Source organism: Glandiceps talaboti, chromosome 5 (genome assembly GCF_964340395.1).
Source record: "Glandiceps talaboti chromosome 5, keGlaTala1.1, whole genome shotgun sequence".
NCBI lineage: Eukaryota > Metazoa > Hemichordata > Enteropneusta > Spengelidae > Glandiceps > Glandiceps talaboti.
Genome location: NC_135553.1, coordinates 12,508,028 through 12,529,717, shown reverse-complemented (window position 1 = coordinate 12,529,717; position 21,690 = coordinate 12,508,028). Strand labels below are relative to the sequence as shown.

At 35.8% G+C, this 21,690-nt stretch overlaps 2 protein-coding genes across 2 annotated transcripts; one reads left to right on the top strand and one right to left on the bottom strand.

Annotated features, from left to right (window-relative positions):
- The first annotated feature begins 39 nt into the window (after positions 1-39).
- Positions 40-16,844, top strand: LOC144435897 (tRNA (guanine(26)-N(2))-dimethyltransferase-like). Its single transcript, XM_078124538.1, has 16 exons — positions 40-131; positions 646-1,088; positions 1,784-1,839; positions 2,510-2,679; positions 3,340-3,527; positions 3,863-4,091; positions 4,888-5,036; positions 5,662-5,745; positions 7,077-7,146; positions 7,903-8,037; positions 8,594-8,679; positions 9,565-9,673; positions 10,708-10,784; positions 13,688-13,807; positions 15,063-15,171; positions 15,710-16,844. Exons 2-16 carry the CDS (start codon positions 733-735, stop codon positions 15,773-15,775), a joined length of 2,004 nt encoding a protein of 667 aa, XP_077980664.1. The 5' UTR covers positions 40-131; positions 646-732; the 3' UTR covers positions 15,776-16,844.
- A 1,053-nt stretch (positions 16,845-17,897) lies between these two features.
- Positions 17,898-21,600, bottom strand: LOC144435098 (large ribosomal subunit protein uL16-like). Its single transcript, XM_078123657.1, has 6 exons — positions 21,539-21,600; positions 21,330-21,361; positions 20,553-20,611; positions 19,749-19,995; positions 18,852-19,014; positions 17,898-18,126 (listed from the first exon to the last, which is right to left on the bottom strand). The coding sequence occupies exons 2-6, from the start codon at positions 21,350-21,352 to the stop codon at positions 17,971-17,973; spliced, it is 648 nt and encodes a 215-aa protein (XP_077979783.1). The 5' UTR covers positions 21,353-21,361; positions 21,539-21,600; the 3' UTR covers positions 17,898-17,970.
- Between the last annotated feature and the right edge of the window lie 90 nt (positions 21,601-21,690).

Sequence of the window (21,690 nt, the reverse complement as noted above, 5' to 3'; positions counted from 1 at the left end):
CGTTTGATTGTACCCATAATGCTCCTGTATCCAATATGGCGATCCCCTTGAACGTTGTTAAAGTTCATGAAGTCAGAAGTTTGTGAACCATCTGGGCCATTTAGGACTGTAACAACAGTGTGATTTGTTTGGTAAGCCCTAAGATAGATTTATTTGCATTGGATATGACAATTTTCATTAATTTTCTCCAACGTGAAATGATTGTCAACGTTATGTTCATGACACTGCCCGTGTCCTGTTGTGTTTAAAAAATCATCATACACACGTGTTTCTCATGTTTCTCCCACATCAAAACTGTATATTTTGATATGAACTTGATTTGATGGCGGAATTGAGTACACGAGGTCTTGTTACAATACCACTCATGCATGATATTACTTTCCAGCAAATGACAAGGCAGATTGATAAATTAATTAAATAATTATTTGTTTGTTTGTTTGTTTGTTTGTTTACAAAAAACATATGTTTATTTATTTATTTTTAAAATGTTTTGTTACTGATACATGCAGTGGTATGACATTCCTATGTTCAGTAACAAACTAATATAATACTAGTTTCAATCAAAATCAATACAGTCATGTACTTAGGCAACAGTCTGTGTACAACTCTAAGTTTACATGTGTATCTTTAATGCTTTGATTTCAGGGTACAACTCATTTCAACAAAACAGATTTCTCAAGTCTCATCCAGTGGATATGAGCATTGTGTTGGATCTTGTGAAAGTAAAAATCAATGAACAAGATATTCTCTTATACAAGGGTGATCAATCCAATTAGAATTAGTGGATCTTGCTTGTTTGACTACAATTCTACATTTCAAAGAAAATCTCCAAAGTTATACCATAATACACTGTCTGTGATATCATGTGTAATTTATGACAAGCAATCATCAAGAAGACAATACTCGGATCTTAAGACAACGAAAGTGAAGATTGATGTGATAAGAAGCATGGCGGCTGTAAGTACAGAAACCAAAGTGATAGGTGGGAAGGAGTACTATACAATCACAGAAGGAAAAGCCGAAGTACTGTTTCCATCATCAAATGAAGTATTTTATAATCCAGTACAGGAATTTAACAGAGATTTAACGTAAGTACTTATTGATTCATCATATACATGTAACAATGTGTACTCACAGAGCAAATCTCAAATTTTTGTCAACATTGTCAGGGATGTTATAGTATTGCAATGGTTATTCTCATAATATATTTCATTCATGTTAATGGTTGCTGGAAGGGTAAAACATTAGAGAAAAGTTGTTTGTCCCCACTGTCACAGTCACCTCGGTATTGTTTGACTATCATTTGAAGAGTTCTAACTTTTCTTTATTTCCATAATGCCTCACCCCTGTGTAAATGTACAACAGGCCTCTTCTGAGCCAGATTTGCCAGTTTCCATTATAACTGCGTTGTAGATAGACTGACAGTGTGGTCGTTGTTTGCGTTTCACACTGGTTCCATGTAAGTGACAGCAACATGAATCCTTTGTTTCCACCCTGACTATCTGAGTCCCTGTAGAGGGCTTCTTGCACACTAATTGCCCAATGACCTTGTCTGCTTTTGCAGTTGTTCTGGAGTATTATGACAATGATGTGATAAATTGAGTACCAACCAGTGAAAATTAAGTAGAGAGAGAAAGGTTTAGTTATAGGGAGAGTTAAAGATACTAAAACGATAATTGAGTTAACTTTTATTGTAACATTGTGTATAATGGTTGTGTTATCTCCTCTGATGCCGTACAAGTATTGCGGTTAACATCCAAGCTATTCCTTTCATTTCAACTAGGGTGGCAGTAATTGGACTGCATGCTGAAGAATTCCTAGAGAAGAAAAACATTGCAGGTAATACATGATTTCGTCACAATATAGCAAGACTGAAAAACACTTTTTATTTATTTATTTAAACAGGGTTAAAAATCATATAGATAAAAGACAACAAAAACAGAATAAGTAAAACACACAGAAAATGTAAGACAAATACCAATATACAGGATCAATAAAACTCATTTAAAATATGCTTCTATAAAATTAGTCTTAAAGACGGTGAACTCCAAACTTTTTCGGTAAGCTTATTAAAAGTGATTGCACTAGCATGTCTTAATGCTCTGGATGTTGTTATTAATGTGGTTGTAGGGATATATAAAACATTGCTTTGGCTGCTGAGTCTAGTATTGTGGGATGATACATTATTGATCCTTAGTAAACATGTCTGATAAACCTCACACTTACATGTACGTTACTTACAAGTGATGGATTTGTATTTTATTGATTATACATTATATTAACAACAAAGAAAGGAACTCTATCAGTAATACTAATTATGCAAGACCATTGGATATACAGTTTAGGTTTCCTTCCTTATTTATACCCCCTTAACACTCAGATTAACAAGAACTTCTAGTTCAAAAACTTGTTAAAATATGTTGCTAGATTGCTTCAACATGAAAATGGTTATTACACTTTGTCATAACACATATTTGATAAAACATGCTGTGATTCTTTGCCTTCACAGTCAGCTACTCTAACAATGAGGATAACAAACAAAATACAACAGAGAATGAATCAGAATCAACCAATCAAAGTACAGATAAAGAATCACCTGACTCATCAGCAACCAATCAAGAGAAGACAGGGCAAGGTGAAACTCCAATAAAAACAGTCAAATGTGGAGAGTTGTGTGAGGTAATGATACGATTACATACTGGATACGGACCTTCCCATCATAGTGGAGATAAACACAGAAAGTGGATAGTGAATTTTCATAAATTAATTCTTCGGCCATTCCTTACTCTTTTCTCAGACTTTAATACCTTGTAGCTGTCCACAAAAGGTTGTGTCAGTCAATGCTTGCCAAATAATTTTGAAAGTCGACACCATCATGTTGATCCAGACTTTGACTTGTACATGCCCTGTTTAAAATAACTGTGTCATGTGCATGGGAGACAATTATATGGGTTGCTGTACCAGTCAGTAAATAAAAAATGATATCATAAATAAAATAGACTCAAGCCAGTTATGTTGTATTCTAGAGGTACATCCTTTGATGATAACACAATGGGATTTCTGCTCAGAGGCCTAAGCTGATATAACTTTCAAAACTCCTAAAACTTCAAAGTCATGTGTTGCTTTCATTTCATTTTATTTTCTAAACTGACTACCGTAGTAGTGTTAGCTATTTAAAAAAAAATCTTTTGCACAGAACATGAAGGGATGCTCGCCAAGCATTATGCCTTCTGCCTATTATGTTGGTAGATGTAACCATTACTAATATATCTTCAAAGTAGCCACAAATGTACAAAGTGTACCACAAATGTACAATATTTATTATTATTTTCTGTCCAGGAAGGGATCTCAATACTTGAAGGCCTATCAGCGTCTGGACTAAGATCAATTCGTTTTGCCAAAGAAGTTGCTGGAATCAAAGACATCACTGCCAATGACTTTGCTGCAGAGGCTGTCATGGCTATCAAACAAAATATTGACCATAACGAGACTGGACATCTAGTGAAAGCTAGCCATGCAGATGCTGCGTAAGTGAAAGTTGAAAGTGATAACAATTTGGACATTGATTAGAGAGAGAGGCATTTAAGAAGGTCACATGACACCACTTTGAATAGGAGATAAGAATAAGGAAGAACGTGTGTGTGTGTGTGTGTGTGTGTGTGTGTGTGTGTGTGTATGTGTGTTTGTGTGTGTGTGTCTGTCTGTCTGTCTCTGTGTGTAATTTTTATGAGAATCTTGTGAAGAAAAACTTAATAACTTAATTTGCTAAAAGACATAAGGAGAGTATGGTCACACATTTACTACCAACTGTTAAATGATAAAATCTTTTTCTTTCCTCACCATGTATTTTCTCTCTCTGTAGTTTACTCATGTATCAACACAGAGACCCATATGAGAGATATGATGTCATTGACTTGGATCCCTATGGCAGTCCAGCCCAGTTTCTAGACTCAGCTGTGCAGTCTGTCAAAGATGGTGGTTTACTCTGTGTCACATGCACAGATATGGCAGTGCTATGTGGTAACCATAGCGAAACAACTTACTCCAAATATGGTGGTGTGGCATTGCATACTAAGTATTGTCATGAAATGGTAAGTGTGCCATACGACTGTGCTATTTGATATGTGGTAGCCATGGATATGGCACCATAATGTGATAACCATGGTGATACAGCTTACTCCAAATATGGTGGAATGGCATTGTATACTATGTATGGTCCTGAAATGGTAAATGCTTTCTTATGAAACAATATGACAGTGCTTTTTAGTGTGACGTAACAACCACTGATATGGGGATGATGTGTGGTAACCTTTGATATGGCAGACCAATGTGGTAACCATGGCAAACTAGCTTTCTCCAAATACAGTGGAGTGGCAATACTGAATATAGTGAGGTCATATCGGTATACAGTGTTGTATTTGTATATGGTAACTATGGGTATATTTATAACTGTATGGTGAAATAACTTGTATTGACTATATATTGTATTAGCTTCAAACTAACATGATAAATGGTATTACTGCTATTTGTCTAGACATCATACCATTCTTTAAACCAGGTTTTTGCTTTTCGAAACAAACATGTTGGCGAAGGGATTGATGGATTGGGTAGAAGGAAGCAATGAGTCAGTACTTTTCCAGCACTATAAATTAAGCAAAACAATGTTGTTGAATTTGACACTTTAGAAATTCCTTTGATTAATTAATTGTTTGTTTGATTGATTGATTGATTGATTGATTGTTTGATTGATTGATTGATTGGTTGATTGATTGATGGGATAGGGGATGGTCTGGGATGTTCTTATAGTCATGAGATGATGTGATTTATGTCACTTGCTTCATACTATGTGGTCATAGTAACATTTGATTAATTTATATTTCCTCCTAGGCATTAAGAATTGTCCTACAGTCTATTCAGTCACATGCAAACCGTTACCATAGATACATAGAACCGTTACTTTGTATCAGTGTGGATTTCTATATCAGATTATTTATAAGGGTTTACACCGGACAGGCACAAGTCAAGAAGTCAGCAAGGTAAGTTAAATCATGTGTACTACTCGTCTGTAAGGTACGCCTTCACACATTGATCAACTCCTTTCACATCTGTATCAAAACTTAGTCTGTAAGGTATGCTGTGATGGGTGTCCTCACACAATGGTCAACTCCTTTCAAAGCAGGCCAGTGAGAGCGGAGCGACAAGACGTATCTCATAGTCAAGTATACTATTAGTCCAAATGTTGACATTATTACACATATAGGTGCTGTCATGAAGATAAATGAAATGATGTTTCCTTTCTCTAGATTTGATATGTATCATCAGTAAGTATTTCGGCACATTGGTCAAAGTATTTATACAAAGAAATGGGTCTGAAAATAGCTTTTCAAATTTTAATCAAGCAATCATGACAAACATTGTTTGATCAAAATTTGAAATGCTCTTTCCAGGCTCAGAGCAATCATTGCACAAAGACCCAAAATTAGAAAAATGACTTTATTTTTTTAATTTTGACATTCCGCAGATTTGCCATATATATGAAGTATTTCTCACAATGTATGAACAAGATGGGAGTGAAAATGTGGTACTGATTATTAAATATGAGATTCCTGTAATGTTTGGAGACGATTGTCCATTACTTTAGTGTTTTGATTTGTCTTGCAGCAAACAAGCCATGGTGTATAGCTGTGTCAACTGTGAAACTTTTCATTTACAAAGAATTGGAACTTGCATAGAGAGTGGAAAAAGGTAGACAATTTGTAATTGTCTGTGTCATCCAAAGTGTTGCTTGAATTTACAATGTTTATTTGTAGTATCATGAAAATGATTACAAAAATGTCATGAGCCTTACTCGCACTGTAGAAACATTTATGACAGCAATACAATAATCAGCTCTTGTATCATGATCCAGGGTTCTAATTACATGCAATAGTAATGTTTCACCTGTTCATGTTGACAGGCTTTGTCAAACTGTCTGTTTGTTTGTTGGCTTTACTGCAAGGCAGACAGCTTGACAAAGCCTGTTGACCTAATCAGGCAAAATGTTACTTGGAAGAAGTTAGAACCCTTGGTTGAGAGACAAGAACTATCGGTGATTATTAGTTTGTTTTACCAGCCTGATGAACATATTTAAGGATATTTTTGACAGCGTTTAAAATTCAAAACACAAGCTCCCAGCTATATGTTGCCGTTCTAATACTTCTTTACTTCAAGGTTCAACCTCTGACTCTTTGTGTTTATACATTTGATGATGAAGACTACACTTTCATGCTCACATGCAGAACAATTTCAGAAATGTTTCAGGAAACGTCAAGGTGTCATTTGGTAGGAGGATTTCAGGACACTTTTGTGTTGTAACCGTTTGGGGTGTGCTAACATACAATGTTGAACGATTTGACTTCAAGTGGAGAGCATCTTGATGTTTCAAGGCCTTATAACTACGATATCTGTCTCCCTATCAACTACCTTCAAGGAAAGTCATTGAAACTTATATATGTTAGATTGCCCACAAACAGTTAGAACCTGTCATTAGCCAGCACCAAATTGACCAATCACAGAGTTCCTGTATACCAGTGATGTTAACTCCTTTTCCAACATGGCTGCCTCTGTCACAGAATTAACTTTGGAATTGTTGAAAGGTGCTTTGACATAAATACATTGATATATCATCAAAAGCAAAGGATTCAAAGTATTCTCAATGGAAAGGACATGTTTGTGATAACCTCGATAATCTCTACAGATAGCAGAAAGTCAATTTGCTACGAGTTGTCAACAGCAGCCTATCAGAATGACCATTTGAGGGTGAACTAAGATATATGAGTTTCAATGACTTTCCTTCAGACAGTTGAAGGAGAGATAAATACCGTAGTTATAATTCCTTGATTATTCAAAATGAGGGGAGAGATGACAAATATTAAAATCAAAACCTCTTTACTTTAACATGCCTCCCCCAACCCCCCTGCTCCTGTTACAGCTGTTGCAGCCGTAGTTTTGTTTTTGAGATTTTTTTCAAGACCTTTTGTGATACTGCAACGTTGCACTTCTTTGTTTTCATTGTATTCTCTTTTTCTTTCTTTCAGTATCAAATATAAACCAGCAACAGGTCCTCCAATGGGACAATCTTGTGAGCACTGTAACAGTAGATTTCAGGTAAATTCATCAAATTTTCTCATGTAAGGTTGGTGAAGAAAACTCAAGGTTTTGAAACTGAGCTTGAAATGCTGTGTGTGTACTTTTGATTTAAAGGAAAGGCTGGACAGATAATTTTGCTATTTGAAATTTGTAGTTATTTGTATTGGAAATAAACAGTGTCTGTCATATGATATAATATGATAATGCTAGCTAGGATTATGATGTCACTTCCTGTTTTTGTGTGCCATTGTTGTTGTTATGTTATTGTTTCATTCAACAACAGAGTGGGGAATTATCTACATCATGCATAAATTGCAAATCCTTGTACCATGTTTTTGGTGCAGAACTGCATTAACATACAGGAAGCCATGGTAAAATTGCTCTATAAATCAAAATTCCAAAATAAATCTCAAATCCTCATCCATATGACTTGTAACATGCAATAGGGAACTTGCACACTCGCCATGTTGAATGTTGCATCATGGGCCATGTGATAATAAATACTAATCAATTAGTATTGTAAACAATATTGATGCATTGTTTAAACCAGCAACAAATAATCAATTCATAGTCACCCTGACCAGTGTTGGAGGTTTATTTTATCAATACCTCCAGATAAGTTATTTCGATAACCACAGATAATCCCATAGTCCTTTGCATCTGAGCATGTGCAGCCTGGATTGCAAGTTCCCTATTGAGAACTTAGGAAGATTTGAAGTACTTTCCACCTTTTAACAAAACACTGCTGTTAATGTTATGGGTTTATCTTTTCAGATTGGTGGTCCAATGTGGGCCGAACCGTTGCACAATTCTGACTTTGTGACAAGGTTACTAAAGACTGTAGGGAAGAATACGCACAGATTTCAAACCTCGGATAGAATTATCGGAATGCTGAATGTTGTCAGTGAGGTAAGTACAAGTACAATCAAAGGAGCAAGTCAGAAGTCATTGAATGAAGTATATTTTAAAGAGCTAATTTTCAATCTTGGGTCAGTGTCTCAACACTTTCAATGTGTATCAAGCCGAATACAGTCCCCAAAATGCAAACAGTTAAAAAAATAAAGTGACAGATTTCTTTCCTGAATATTCCTAATATGGTACTACGTAGCCCAACATTAGGAGATAAAAAAATGGCAGTTACATAGGTGCTCTGTGAGCAGGATACATGGTCAAAGTCATCTAGCATAATGAGCGTCACCTACGGTAGGCTAGGCTTTGGAATAGTAGGGGACTCCGATTGTTCTATTTTGTTTCAAACATTGCTCTACTAGCCAAGCATCTATCACCCTTAAATTTTCTGTCATTTAAGCATACATGTTGATACTATAAACAGATCTATGATATCAGTACTCCCTAAAAACAACCGAAGATGAGAAACAGTACAGGTAAACAGAAACCACCTCATACACTAGTACCAGTACCAGTAGTACTAGGCAGTAATTTTGATATGATGTTTTGTTTTCAGGAATTACCAGACTCTCCACTCTATTACACAATAAGCAGAATGTGTAATGTACTTCATTGCAGTTGTCCATCTCTTATACAATTCAGGTAGGAAATTATCTTTTAACTGTGCATATCCTGTGATTGTCTGTGAGATACAACATGCTTTCCTATTGTGACAGAGTACCTAGTCAGTAAACTTATAGCAAAACCTGCACTATAGCGCTGCATGCAGTATTGGCACCCTGCACTATTATATAGGTAAAACCTCAGTCCCGGTTATCTGTATGAGTTCTTGAATCTAACTGACTGGTTTTGGCTATAGAGGGCAGACTTCTCCTGACAATCACATGGGCTATCATGGAAGGGGTTATACCGCTATATGGGGGGGGGGGGGGGGTGTCTGCTAATGGCAGCTTCATTACTGCCCTACATAAGCCAACACGGGCAAGGGAAGACTGGTTAGAGGTGAATGACACAACATGTCTGACAGTTTAATCCTGCAGTCATTTAAATAAAACTGTTCCGCCTGTAATATACAATGGTTTATCATCCACTTGGAGTTTAAGTGGCAGTTAAAACCATATGACCTGATACAGCAATATCCTGTACTCAATTAAATTTCAGAAGCTGGTACTTAACTATGTTCACAGGTTTATCCTCAGTTTCTCACAGCATACATATAAAATGGAAAATTATTAGTAGTAACTGGAATAAAGTTTTCATTATTTTTGTTCATATTTTCAACTTGTTATGTTGTTATATTACCTCGGTAATTACCGAAGCATATATGATCAGAAAGTGAGCAGACACTTGGCATTCCATAGATTTACAATTCAGTGACAAACTGTTCAAATAGTGTTGACAACTTATCCATACTGTGCACACATGGATATGGTGTAAATACAGGAATACAGAGGGCGCAAAGTTTCACACATAATGATTTGAAATTTAGGTTCAGAATATCACTTATTATGGATGTCTGTCTTTCAGGTCAGCCATTTTGCATGCTGGTTACCAGGTGTCAATTTCACACACTAATCCAGAGGCCATAAAAACAGACGCTCCAAGTCATGTGATCTGGGACATTATGAGGGCGTGGGTAAGGAAATGGATGACATGGATTTTACTGTCGTGGTTTTGAAAAATGATCAAATAGTCTGCGTGCTTCTAGATTTTGTTCACCTATAACTGGTAATGAAACAACACAGCAGTTCAAAAACAGAATTACTTTATTTGTTTATTTGGAAGCCTTGTCAATTCAAAACAGATTTCTTGTATTTTTATGATAAATACAGGAATAATAATGATACTATAAAATATGATCTAAAATAAAAGTCAAGACAGGTAGACTTTCAGCTGGTTTCATATCGTTATGTACCTATATATTGACTGACTACCTTCTCTTATGAGATGTGTGTGTGTGTGTGCATGTATGTATGTATGTATGTATGTATGTATGTATCTATGTATGTATGTGTATGTGTGTGTGTGTGTGCATGTATGTATGTATCTATGTATGTATGTGTATGTGTGTGTGTGTGCATGTATGTATGTATGTATCTATGTATGTATGTATGTATGTATGTATGTATGTATGTATGTATGTATGTATGTATGTATGTATGCATGATAAATACATAAATACATACATACATACATACATACATACATACATGCATGTATGTATGTATGTATGTATGTATGTATGTATGTATGTATGTATGACGTATGTATGTATGTATGTATGTGTGTGTGTGTATGTGTGTGTGTGCATGCTTGCGTGCGTGCGTGCATGCACGTGTGTGTGTGTGTATGTGCGTGTGTGTATGTTCATGTGTGCATATTCTTAAAATGTTTTCAGTTTTTTTAGGTAATTTTAATTTTAGTTTTGTAAGGGAAAATATCCTCAGCTATTTATTTCTATTTTTCCCAGTAAGGTGCTCTACACATTCACCTGACTGTTTCACATTCATTCAGTCACATTATCATTTCACACAAAACAACACAATTGTGTCAGTGTTTTTAAAAAAATATATATATTTTATTCAAATAAAAGAAAGAAAAAAAGCCTGGAGAGTTGGGCAGATGTAACCTATAGAGTATTCTTACAATGTACTGTATATGTGTTTGCAGGTCAAACTACACCCAGTTAAACAGGAGAGGCTTACAGAACACAGTCCTGCAACCGTTATACTCAGCAAAGAACCAAGGTGAGAATATACTGTATCTTCACTGATGGTAGTTATAAGTTGTCTGTTGTCATTACACACATGACTTGCGTGTCAGTGTTCTCACCCAAGTAATAATGTGTAATGAGAAAGGACAACTCATAGTGTCAAAGTCTTCTCCCGTTGTCTTGGTGATTGACATTGTCTACATCTGGCACCAGCTGGTTGTCATGGTACTGGTAGATACATACAGTGCCATGTACATATTTTGGATCTTGTAATGTTGAATATATGATGAGATTTTCTGTGTGTCCAACATATCCTGTAGAATATATAGTCATGAGATGGGTCATTTGATTCATTTGCTGAACTCTCCAGTAAATGAGATGTGAACGTCTTGACATGAGTATACTCCCTAAGTTATCAGCTGTATATTCGCTGGTTGTAGTAATCTTAATAGTATCTTTTACTGGCGTCATTTCAAGTGACAGTATGACAGTACTCTATATAGGTCCATTCATACAGAAACCTTTCACTGTATTTTGAAATATGCCATGCACTAATATAGCAGTTACCAGTATACACTCTTAACATCACGGCAACCAATTTCCCTGAAAATGAGAGTCCTTAAAAAATCTCTTCAAACTTTGCCATAAGAAAGATTGTGCCTGGTGCCTTTAAAGTAAAATAAATTTGGGGGTTCACCAAAGAAATGAATGTGATGTCATTTTGACCTGTATTTTAAAAATTTGTATGGTGACCCTGATATTTTATTCTTGAGATGTTGGAGACTGACTCCCTAGCTCAATGAGAAATCATCCTGAACCAAAAGTTGTTCATGCAAATGAGTAAATCCCCATTCACTATAGTAAATTTTCCACAAAATCATCACCCATCATAATTATCTTTTGAACAAAATCAATGTATACATTAACAGAAATGACACGCTGGTACAAAATAATCAATGAAGGCAGCGGCCTTCCCCAATGGCAATGAGAAGAGATTCAATGCCATGTATAGCCTGTAGACTAGAAGACTTACAGGCATGATTACAATCATAGATACTGAATGTTTCCTTCAGTGTACCAAGTGATATAAAGAAAGTGTACACAACGAGGAATCTTACTTGCAGTAATTTACCAACAAATTCAATGTATGCACGAGCTAGGTTCGACAAAAAATATGGAAAATATTCTCTGGTCGTTCTACATCATGACAACGTGTGCCTATGTCATGACAATGCGTACCTACATCACTGGTTCAAAATATGAGTCAAAAAGTTCAAAATGGCCATTAATACTTTCCCCGATTTTTCTTTGATATTATTGGCACTGGTATAATTATGTTATTCTCCATTATTTTTTTCCATTCAGCAGGAAAATACATGTGACCTAAGGGTTGTCACATTTAGCAACTCATAGTTAAACCCCCCCACCCCCCACCCCTAGGTCACTTGTATTTTCCTTGAATGAACGAATAAAAATATTAGGAGTAACATCTAATTGTTGGATGTCTAGACACTGTACTATAAATCAATGTTAGACTTTGTACATGTCAATAAAATGGTAAGTTTGCTATTCTCAAATACATCAACTGATGTTTGTTCACAGTAAGTTGTAAAATTCCAAACATATTTCTAACTGGGGTCCATTTCTACAGTAAATGCTACAAAAATTGAAGTTAGTATGTATATTTCTAGTCTAGAATCCAAGCGTTTGCAGAATTTGAGATTTTCCCCTCTCAAAATTCAAAATCCCCAATTGCCAGGATTCTAGGCTATACATTGTATCAGGTTACAAACAAATGAGTAAACAAAAAATTTCAAAATGTCCTCCAGTACCTCAAACTTGACAATTAGATTTCTGGTTAACAAATGTATGATCCACTATTGTTGATGAAAATCCACGCACAGATGATCAGTGTACGTCAAAGACTTACCATGGTCACTATCACAGGCTGCCATTTTCGATTTCTGGGGCAAAACAAGATGTTAAAACCTGATAGTAGGGCTTGAAATTAACTTGTTTGTTGGTACTCCCAGCAGTAGACTACCAGTGTTTGATAGCCCAAGGATGGTGACCAGTAGTCCCATATTCTTGAACTGAAAACAGTGGACCCATTGGAAATATGTGTGTTAATAAAATACCTTCATGTCCGTAAATCAACTCTCTTCTAAATCATGCACAATCAACAGTCGTCAAGCAGGCTATTTGATGTAAATTATCGTAGTCACAATGACAGGAATCGTTAGTCTGTGGACACTGAGACTACCATTGATTTCGAGCCCTGATGATATTAATCCAAATGTCTGGGTTAGCTACAGATGATGTGGCACATTCAGACTATAAAACATGTCTGTTGTTGATGGTTTTATAAAGTACTCTGGTGTTAAACATTAACTATTTGATTCATGATGTGTGTTTGCCATTCCACCATTATGAGTCAGTGTGTATATAGGTACATATATGTGTACTTTTATGGCCTCCATTGTTACAAAAATGTAACACATGTACACATGTACACCCCAACCATGGAATGTAAGATTTGAAAGCTTAGAGGGACTCAGTGCTGTGATGTGATGAAATCTAGTTCAAGTTGATGGTATGTTTGTATCCTAGCAACTATTAAATGTAACAGTCTAAAAACATCCTTTATTTCTGTGATATTTAAATAATTTGACAATGTGTAATATTTTATGTAATATGGCAGATTTATCATGATTTATATACCCAATATCACTTTCAATGTAATATTGGATGGAAAGTGCACACATTGAACCTATGCAGTAATTTTCCATATCCCACCCTGGCACACTTTGCCCAAATATTGCAGTTGGTTCACTCATTGATATCTGTGGTATTTTTCATAAAAAAATACCCCAGTTTGCAGCTTGTGCAGGTTTAACATCTATTAATTTCATTGTAATCTTTTCCTCTCATTTTCAGTATAGAGGTGTCTTTTGAACCACTTCCAGGTGCCAATGCCAGATCCAGAAAATATAAACTGGTCAGATTTCCTGAAAACCCACAGAAATACTGGGGACCTAAATCTCGAGCTAAAAAGAAGTAGGTACCATACTTCATAGTCTGTAAGATACCACGTGCTGTGCTGCCTTATCGGTCACAAGAGGGTGGTACAACACAATACATTTACGGTTTACATACTTTAGCAAACGATTTATATAACAATGTGCATATTGTGATCCCAGTCATTTTTTTTAGCAACAGCTGACCACCCAACAATTTGTCAACCTTTTTCCGTTTACACCATTCATATTTTTTGTGGGCAGTTGACGGTCAAAAACATATTGTTGAATGGACAAATGGAATAAGTAAACATAAAAACAACATACAACAACATACATACATACGTACGTACATACGTACATACATACATACATACATACATACATACATACATACATACATACATACATACATACATACATACATACATACATACATACATACATACATACATACATACATACATACATACATACATACATACATACATACATACATACAAACATACAAACAACATACAAACATACACACAGACTTGGAGCTGTGTGGTGTTGTCTATTTTTAATGTGTTATTTGAGACTTAGCATCCATATTTAATAAGCAAACTCAAACATGAGATGATAAGTTTAATGTCACCATGGTGCTTAGGTTATTTACCCTCGATGTTGCAAAATTGGACAAGAGAAGAAAACAAAGGAAGTTATTCAAAATGAACACTAGGTGGCAGTATACTAGGTGGCAGTATACATATGGTGGAGTGGGAGAAATATAATTGAAAACGCTCTGCAGTTGACAAAAAGATAGAATGTGTAGAAATTTAAATTGAAAGACAGGTTATGATACTCAACTGAGAGTAAGACACAACTTGTATAATGATATAGTTATCTTGCCTTGTTCAGTTTGATGTATACATGTACCTGTAATGACCTTTCCAGACATTGTGTATCAAAATGATATCATGTACAAACTCTAACTTTTGACCATTGTTCTGTTCTGTAGTTGTGTTTTAGTAGATTTACAAAAATAAATGTACATTTTATTTTATTTTAAGGATGTATCTTTAACAGAAGCGAACACTAAATTACAATGGATTTTTAAATAACCTACATGTATAAGGCTTCATTTAGCACTTTTCGATGACTGACCTTGATTGCCCAGTGTATCCCGCAACGTGTGACTGGCCACCCCTTTCATATAATTGTACAATCCAGAGCCAAGCTTAGAGCTAGACTAGTACACCTGATTCACCATGTTGATACCTAGACATCAGTGTATTGTTTTGTCTTTATTTTAGAGGTGTTGAACCACTTGCCAACAAGAGAGCTAGGCTGCAAGGAAAGCGCGGTCAAGATGGCCAACTGGAAAGAGACTACAAGAATTACCAGTGTAAAAAATTTAAAAAGGTACTGACTTTTGGTAATGAAAATTTCTACTCAGAGTCAAAACGTTTGGAAGTGAAATCCCAAATCTTGTTAGCATTGTGAGGGGTGTACTACAATGGGCTATTGTACTGACTGTGTATTGACTATTGTCCTATATGAATGTACATAAATGAACATAATCTGATTGAAGTGTGATCAAGGTAATTAGTTAAACTTGTTAATCTGATTGTTGGGGACATCTACATCTTTTTGTCAGCATCACATTAGATAAACTTGTGAACTTTGATTATTAGGGACATTGCCTTCTCTGTTGACAACATATGCATCAAATAAAAATACAAAGTCATGTGCATCGTATGATCAAACATGGCATTGTGAAATCGACATACACATTGTCATCTGTTGAGTCAGATATACTGCTACACATTGAGACTTCATATTTTGCAATCTGACCACACAACTCATGGCATGCAATTGTTACTATATTGTCTCCCCCCCCCCCCCCCACACACACACACACCCAGCAGTCAAATAATGCATTTATTTTCTCTTTTAACAGGGTGAATGTGATCTGGGAGAGGAGTGTCGATATTCACATGATGTTATCGCTGAACAAACAGAATGACAAAGATGAATCATACAAAGCTGATTCTGAAGAACTCCACAAGTCTTTCAAAGTCTTTCACCAAACACAGTCAGATTGATAGACCATTTGGCAAAAGCTGTTCAATGCGTGGTCAATTACGATGCTCCAAAATACTCCAAATATTTTAAGAAATTTAGGCTACTGCCCTCATGGGACAGTTGTGAGAGAACTCTAATAAGCTTTACCTTGCAAAAATTGTTTACTTTTTACCATATATATTCTGTGAAGTGTGCATATTATGCATTATTGAATTCTGGTGTCAGTGGATATTATTTACAGTGTTTCAACTGTTGGAGCATTCTCACAAACCAGAGCTAATATTTCATCCGCGACCTTTTGATGGTGCATTTTGGATGGTGCCTTGTTGTAGGTTATGATGATGGAGTTGGAGCAGCTCAGGATACATGTCATTAGTCGTATAATATCAATACATTGGGATTATGTACCAGAAAGCAGTAATACTGTTCTGTGAAAGAACCCAAGGATGTGGGAGTACCAGTGTGAATACTCTGGTACCTAACTAACAAGTAATGGGGTTCTGTCATTAATTACATTATTTTCCGAAAACCAAATTTTGTTAAAATATAACTGCAGTCACATGATATTATGTATATGGAATGCTTTTTAATCATTTGCATACAGGTATGCAGTATGTTTTTGGTAGATTGTTCTGCAGTATGAATATGGTGAAATACCAATTGTATGCATGTGCACTCATGTATTAAACTTAGTTATCATTGGTATATACGTAATCATGTACTTAGACTACACCATATTATACTACACTGTGCTGCATTGCAATGTACAAATGCACTGCTCTACTATGTCTGAAAGGTCCAGCCGTTGGTTCACTTATGTAACCACTAGCAGAAGGAATGCCCATATTGTTCAGGCTATGCTGTATTCTACTGGAGTGAACTTATCCAAGTCAATAGGCTATACATTGTAATAGATACTCACTAACTTTGTTAATATTGAACCCTGAATATCATACACGTACATGGACCTATAATTTCTTAGGAGCAATAAAGTACCTTCATTTTTGTATCAGAGAAAATATAGTTTGTAACCCAAATGGAGTATGTCATATCTGATATTGGAAAGACTGCTTGGGATGAATGTTTGTGTGTGGGTGTGGAAGAGTGAACATATGGGAATGATTGGGTATGAAATATTCACTGCATTCAGAATCAATAGAGAATCTGGGAAACCAGTATGACAAGTATACGAGGGTAGTATATTTCATTTCTCAGTCTCGCTACACATTTATACAGCTTTACCACACAAGATTTCGTCTTGGGATTACACTCGCACACTACATGCAATACACACAGGGATAATAAGTACATCCATCGGAGTTTCAGATCATGAACACATGAATAAACTAGACGCTTGTAAATTTGGGCCTCACTGTGGGAATTTGGAAATGGTGTACGACTTGGCAAACGTGTTAGTAATATTTTCATTATGTGCAAGCCTTTAACGTTTATATGATACGATAAATATTCATTTTCAAAATTATAATTTTCATCAGTTGAGACTGCTACAATGCAAGAATGTTGACATTTTGAGGAGATACTAGTTTGCAGACAGAACCATATAGACTTTGCTAGCCTAACAAGTTTTACATCTCAAACACTGGCAAGATAATATGTGTATGTAAACGTACGTAAAGATATGCACGAATGGGGATGTATACTGTGTATTGCCTCATAACTGGGAATAAACTGAGTTGGTATGTTTTGGGGGATAAATCTTGCTACACACACAAGTTGAAGTATTCTACTCTCTGAAATAATTGGTATTACTCAAAACCAGTATTCAAGCATAACATAAGATAGGAACCAATTTGGTGACAATTTAGCATATGATACTTGCAATAAAATGTCAACAAAACTCTCCATTATGTTGTCAACTGCTAATACGACCTGAAGATGATATTTTAGTCAAACGTTTATGCAAGTATTTCCACCACCTTCTTGCGCTGCTGTAAATAATCAGACTATGTGTTTATGGAGTTTATGAAAATTGTTATTGTTAGTTTCCATTCACTCAAACTACAAAATATGGCCAGCCAGTAAAGATCACTATCAGAGTCACATTTCCCAGTTACAATGTTGATTTTAATAAAACATTGTACAAGTACAGATCATTGCAAATTCTGTCATTTTAGTTTAGTTTCTGTTCAAATCTTTCCATGCTTTAAGTGGACCGTGGTCACTCATGTACTTGACAGTGACTCCATCAGGCATAAGTCGTTTTTCCTCCCTCATCTTCTCATAGTCTGCTCTCTCCCACTTGGTGAAGCCCCACTTTTTAGATGGAATAATCTGCAAAAAAACGAGACATAACATTTGAAATTTTAGTTATACACAGAGTGGTAGTAGAACTGGAAATGTGAAAGTGTAAGAGACTGCAATTTAATGATCCAATTACACAACATATGAACATTCTTATTTACTTAGGGAGTCTAGTGGGGGATATGACAAGGAAAGAACACCCAAACAGCTCCCCCAAAAGTAGTGTTTTGTGACGCTCTCTCTTACTGGGTCAGCTTTCCATTTTGTCACTGCATTGCTGATCATATCAGTATGAGCAGGTGTTCATGATGTTAATTGTTTCGGACCCAGAACAGTAATGGTATCACTACCTTTACAACCAATCATTCTGTGCATCTGGGTTGAACTCAAATTTCACATGAAAAGGGTACATTTAATACTAGGTGTCCAATAACTATCACTATTTAATACTTTTTCCATGATAATGACCAAATGTAAGAAATCTGGCTACAATGCCTTGGATTGAAGTTCATATATAAGTATATTTTCTTCAAATTGTTTTTGTTTTTCACCTTCAAAACCTTTTAAGTTTGTCTCATTTAGTATTCCAGAAATGTGACTAACTTTGTCCTGTGGAGGTGGTCACCAAACTTGCAAACCACTACATTGATGATGAAGTTACTCTGACAAAGTTATATATACATTGCAAAGCTTGAAACTTGGAATGGAAGTTATTTGTTTAGTCTTCAACACAGTAAACAAAACAGTATTATTACCTTCTGGCGACCAGGGAACTTGAATTTGGCTCTCCTGAGTGCTTCAATGACATGTGCTTTGTTTCCATCTTTGCTACGTACAGACATAATTGGCTGGCCGATATTGACACGGGCAACAGTTCCTTGGGGTTTACCAAAAGCACCACGCATACCAGTTTGGAGCCTAGTAGATAAAAAAAATAAGATTATAATTTCAACAACACTAGAAGTCATTCTTCAATATCATATCATCGTAAACTACACTATATGAGAAATTGCTTACAAACAAAACACAGTCTATAGCTACAAGTCATTCAGAGTGAGCTTACGATAACATCAAATGTACAGTACACTGTCCAAAATTTGTGTTTCGTTTGAACATACAGCACAAAGTATGTATCTGTATCTATTTCTCTAACATCACCTTGTTTAGCAAGGCATCACATTTTCTTTACAAATTATGTTTCAGAGGTACAAAAGTTACGTTTTGCAGAGATGTACATCTGGATATCAAAATTCAAATATTCATCAACAGGACCCCAATAACTCCTTCAACCTGAACAGTTAGATCACCACCGTTCATCTACATCCACACTGAATTAGTAAGAATCTCTTCTCCTATTTTGGGAGGTGGTGCACAACTAGCAAATAGTCACATTGTTAAAGTGGCCATATGGATGAGAATTTGGTATTCATTTTGGATTATTTGATAGTTATGAACATGGACTTGGTATATGTTATTTCACATTATTTTTTCAAGTAGAAAAACTTAGTGAAGCTGTTTTATCAAATAAAAATCCAAAATATATACCAAATTCTCATCCATATGGCCACTTTAAAGCACACTATAATGAGCTTCTCACCCTGTGTTGTTGAAATTATAACACAACACAAAACAAACTTGTCTGATTTTCTTACCTATCAGCCCCGGCACACGATAACATTTTATTGATTCTGATGACGTGGAAGGGGTGGAGTCTCATTCTTATGTGGAAGGAGTCTTTACCACAGTTCTTCACCATGTATTTGTTGGCACAGATACGGCCAGCTTCTAAAGCTTCTGATGATAACTGTTCAAATTCATCTGATACCATGTGGATACATAGTGGAAATTCATCTACGCGTGCCCTCTTACGACCCAGGTCAAAGATACGGATCTTTGCATCTGTGAAATATAAAGAGTTTGTTGGTTAAAATCTTGCTTTCTTTCAATTTTACAATATAGGGCCTATACGCTATAATCACTCCAGATATTCATTAACACTTCACTTGTGCAATGGAACTGCTTCATTCAGATCAGGATGTTCTCACTATGCACATGAACTTCATAATCACCATTACTCTACAGCTTTGCCATACTTGTAACAACTACAATCAAATTGAATATTCATGGATCTCCTTTGGCAAACAATACACATCATTGCTATACCCTTGAACTCTTTTATTGTTGTGGAGGTTAGCTGTTACTTAAAGGGTGTGGGTATGAACTCGCTCTCAGTCTCCTGGCTTTGCTGAACTGTCATTATTAGCTTGAGCAAAGCAGTACTGGCAAAGTGAATTAATTACAGGAAAATTTGTTGAACTCACAACTAGTTACTTTGAACAAACTAAAATAATAACATTCAGTGAAGCATGGGGACTGAGAGTGAGTGGGGGGAGGGGGACCCTCTAGAACAGTTCCATTTGAATTATCAACTTCAAAATCATAACAGCTGAACTGACCTGGGACACCACGACAAAACCTTGATTTTGGATAAGGCTTGTTCTTGCAGTAACGATAACTGTAAAGGAAATGATACAGGATTATTACTACAATAAGAATAACACTGATAACGACAACTATGAGTAATACTATGTTGATAATACAATATGCTTACTATGGCATGACTTGCAACTTCCAACATTTCACAAGTTCATTTTTCAACACGATACCAATTTACCATTACCATCACCCCCGAAATAAATCAACATGTACCTTACAAGTTATATGCTACCAATCTTCCTCATATTTAATTCCTTGTTCATTTTGTTTTACTTTCACCGATCAAGGTGATGTTGAGATGGGGTATCACCAACTTCCGGTACAACTACGTCACTGAACTTTCCGGAATGATTGGTTTACATTGAATGTAGACATTTATACCAAGTGAAGTTTTCTAAAGTTTCGATTGATTTTGACATTTTCAAATATCTCAAAGCATTTTACACTGAACAAAAGTCATACTGAGTACATTTGCAAAATGAGCAACAGTTTCCGATCCGACTGATGTCACCTGCTACATACAGTGCACTGCTAAGAAATATTGGTATAATACCTATATTTTGGGATTATAGAAAGAAAATAACAATACAACGTTCTCAAATGTACGCAACATGTACGAATTTGACGGATTTATAATACCATACCCTATAATTCACAAAAGGCAAGATCGAACGCGACATCAATATTGGCCAAAACATTTCATTGCGGTCAAGATTCGAGATGGTTCTGGTACTTACCAACGAGCAGGTCTTCGCCCCATCTTGACGTTCTGTTGAAAAATGAAGTTAAAGAGAATGAGAATTATAAAAATCGCGCTGTCCTATGATACTTTGATGTTTCTGCTACTACTTTTGAACATAAGTTTCAAAATATGTCTGAAGATATATCCGATGCAGCGAGATATTTAGTTGAACTATCTACACAACACACAATCATGGCGGCTTACCTGCTGGAAAAGGTCGATTGCTTGAATGTTCTCTCATAGGTCGGGAGAGGGCGTTATATAGAAAAAAAATTCGACCTTGGACACAACAGAAATAATTGTTGGTTAACTAACCATGTTTGAAAGCACATCTGTTTAACTTTAATCTTTTTAGT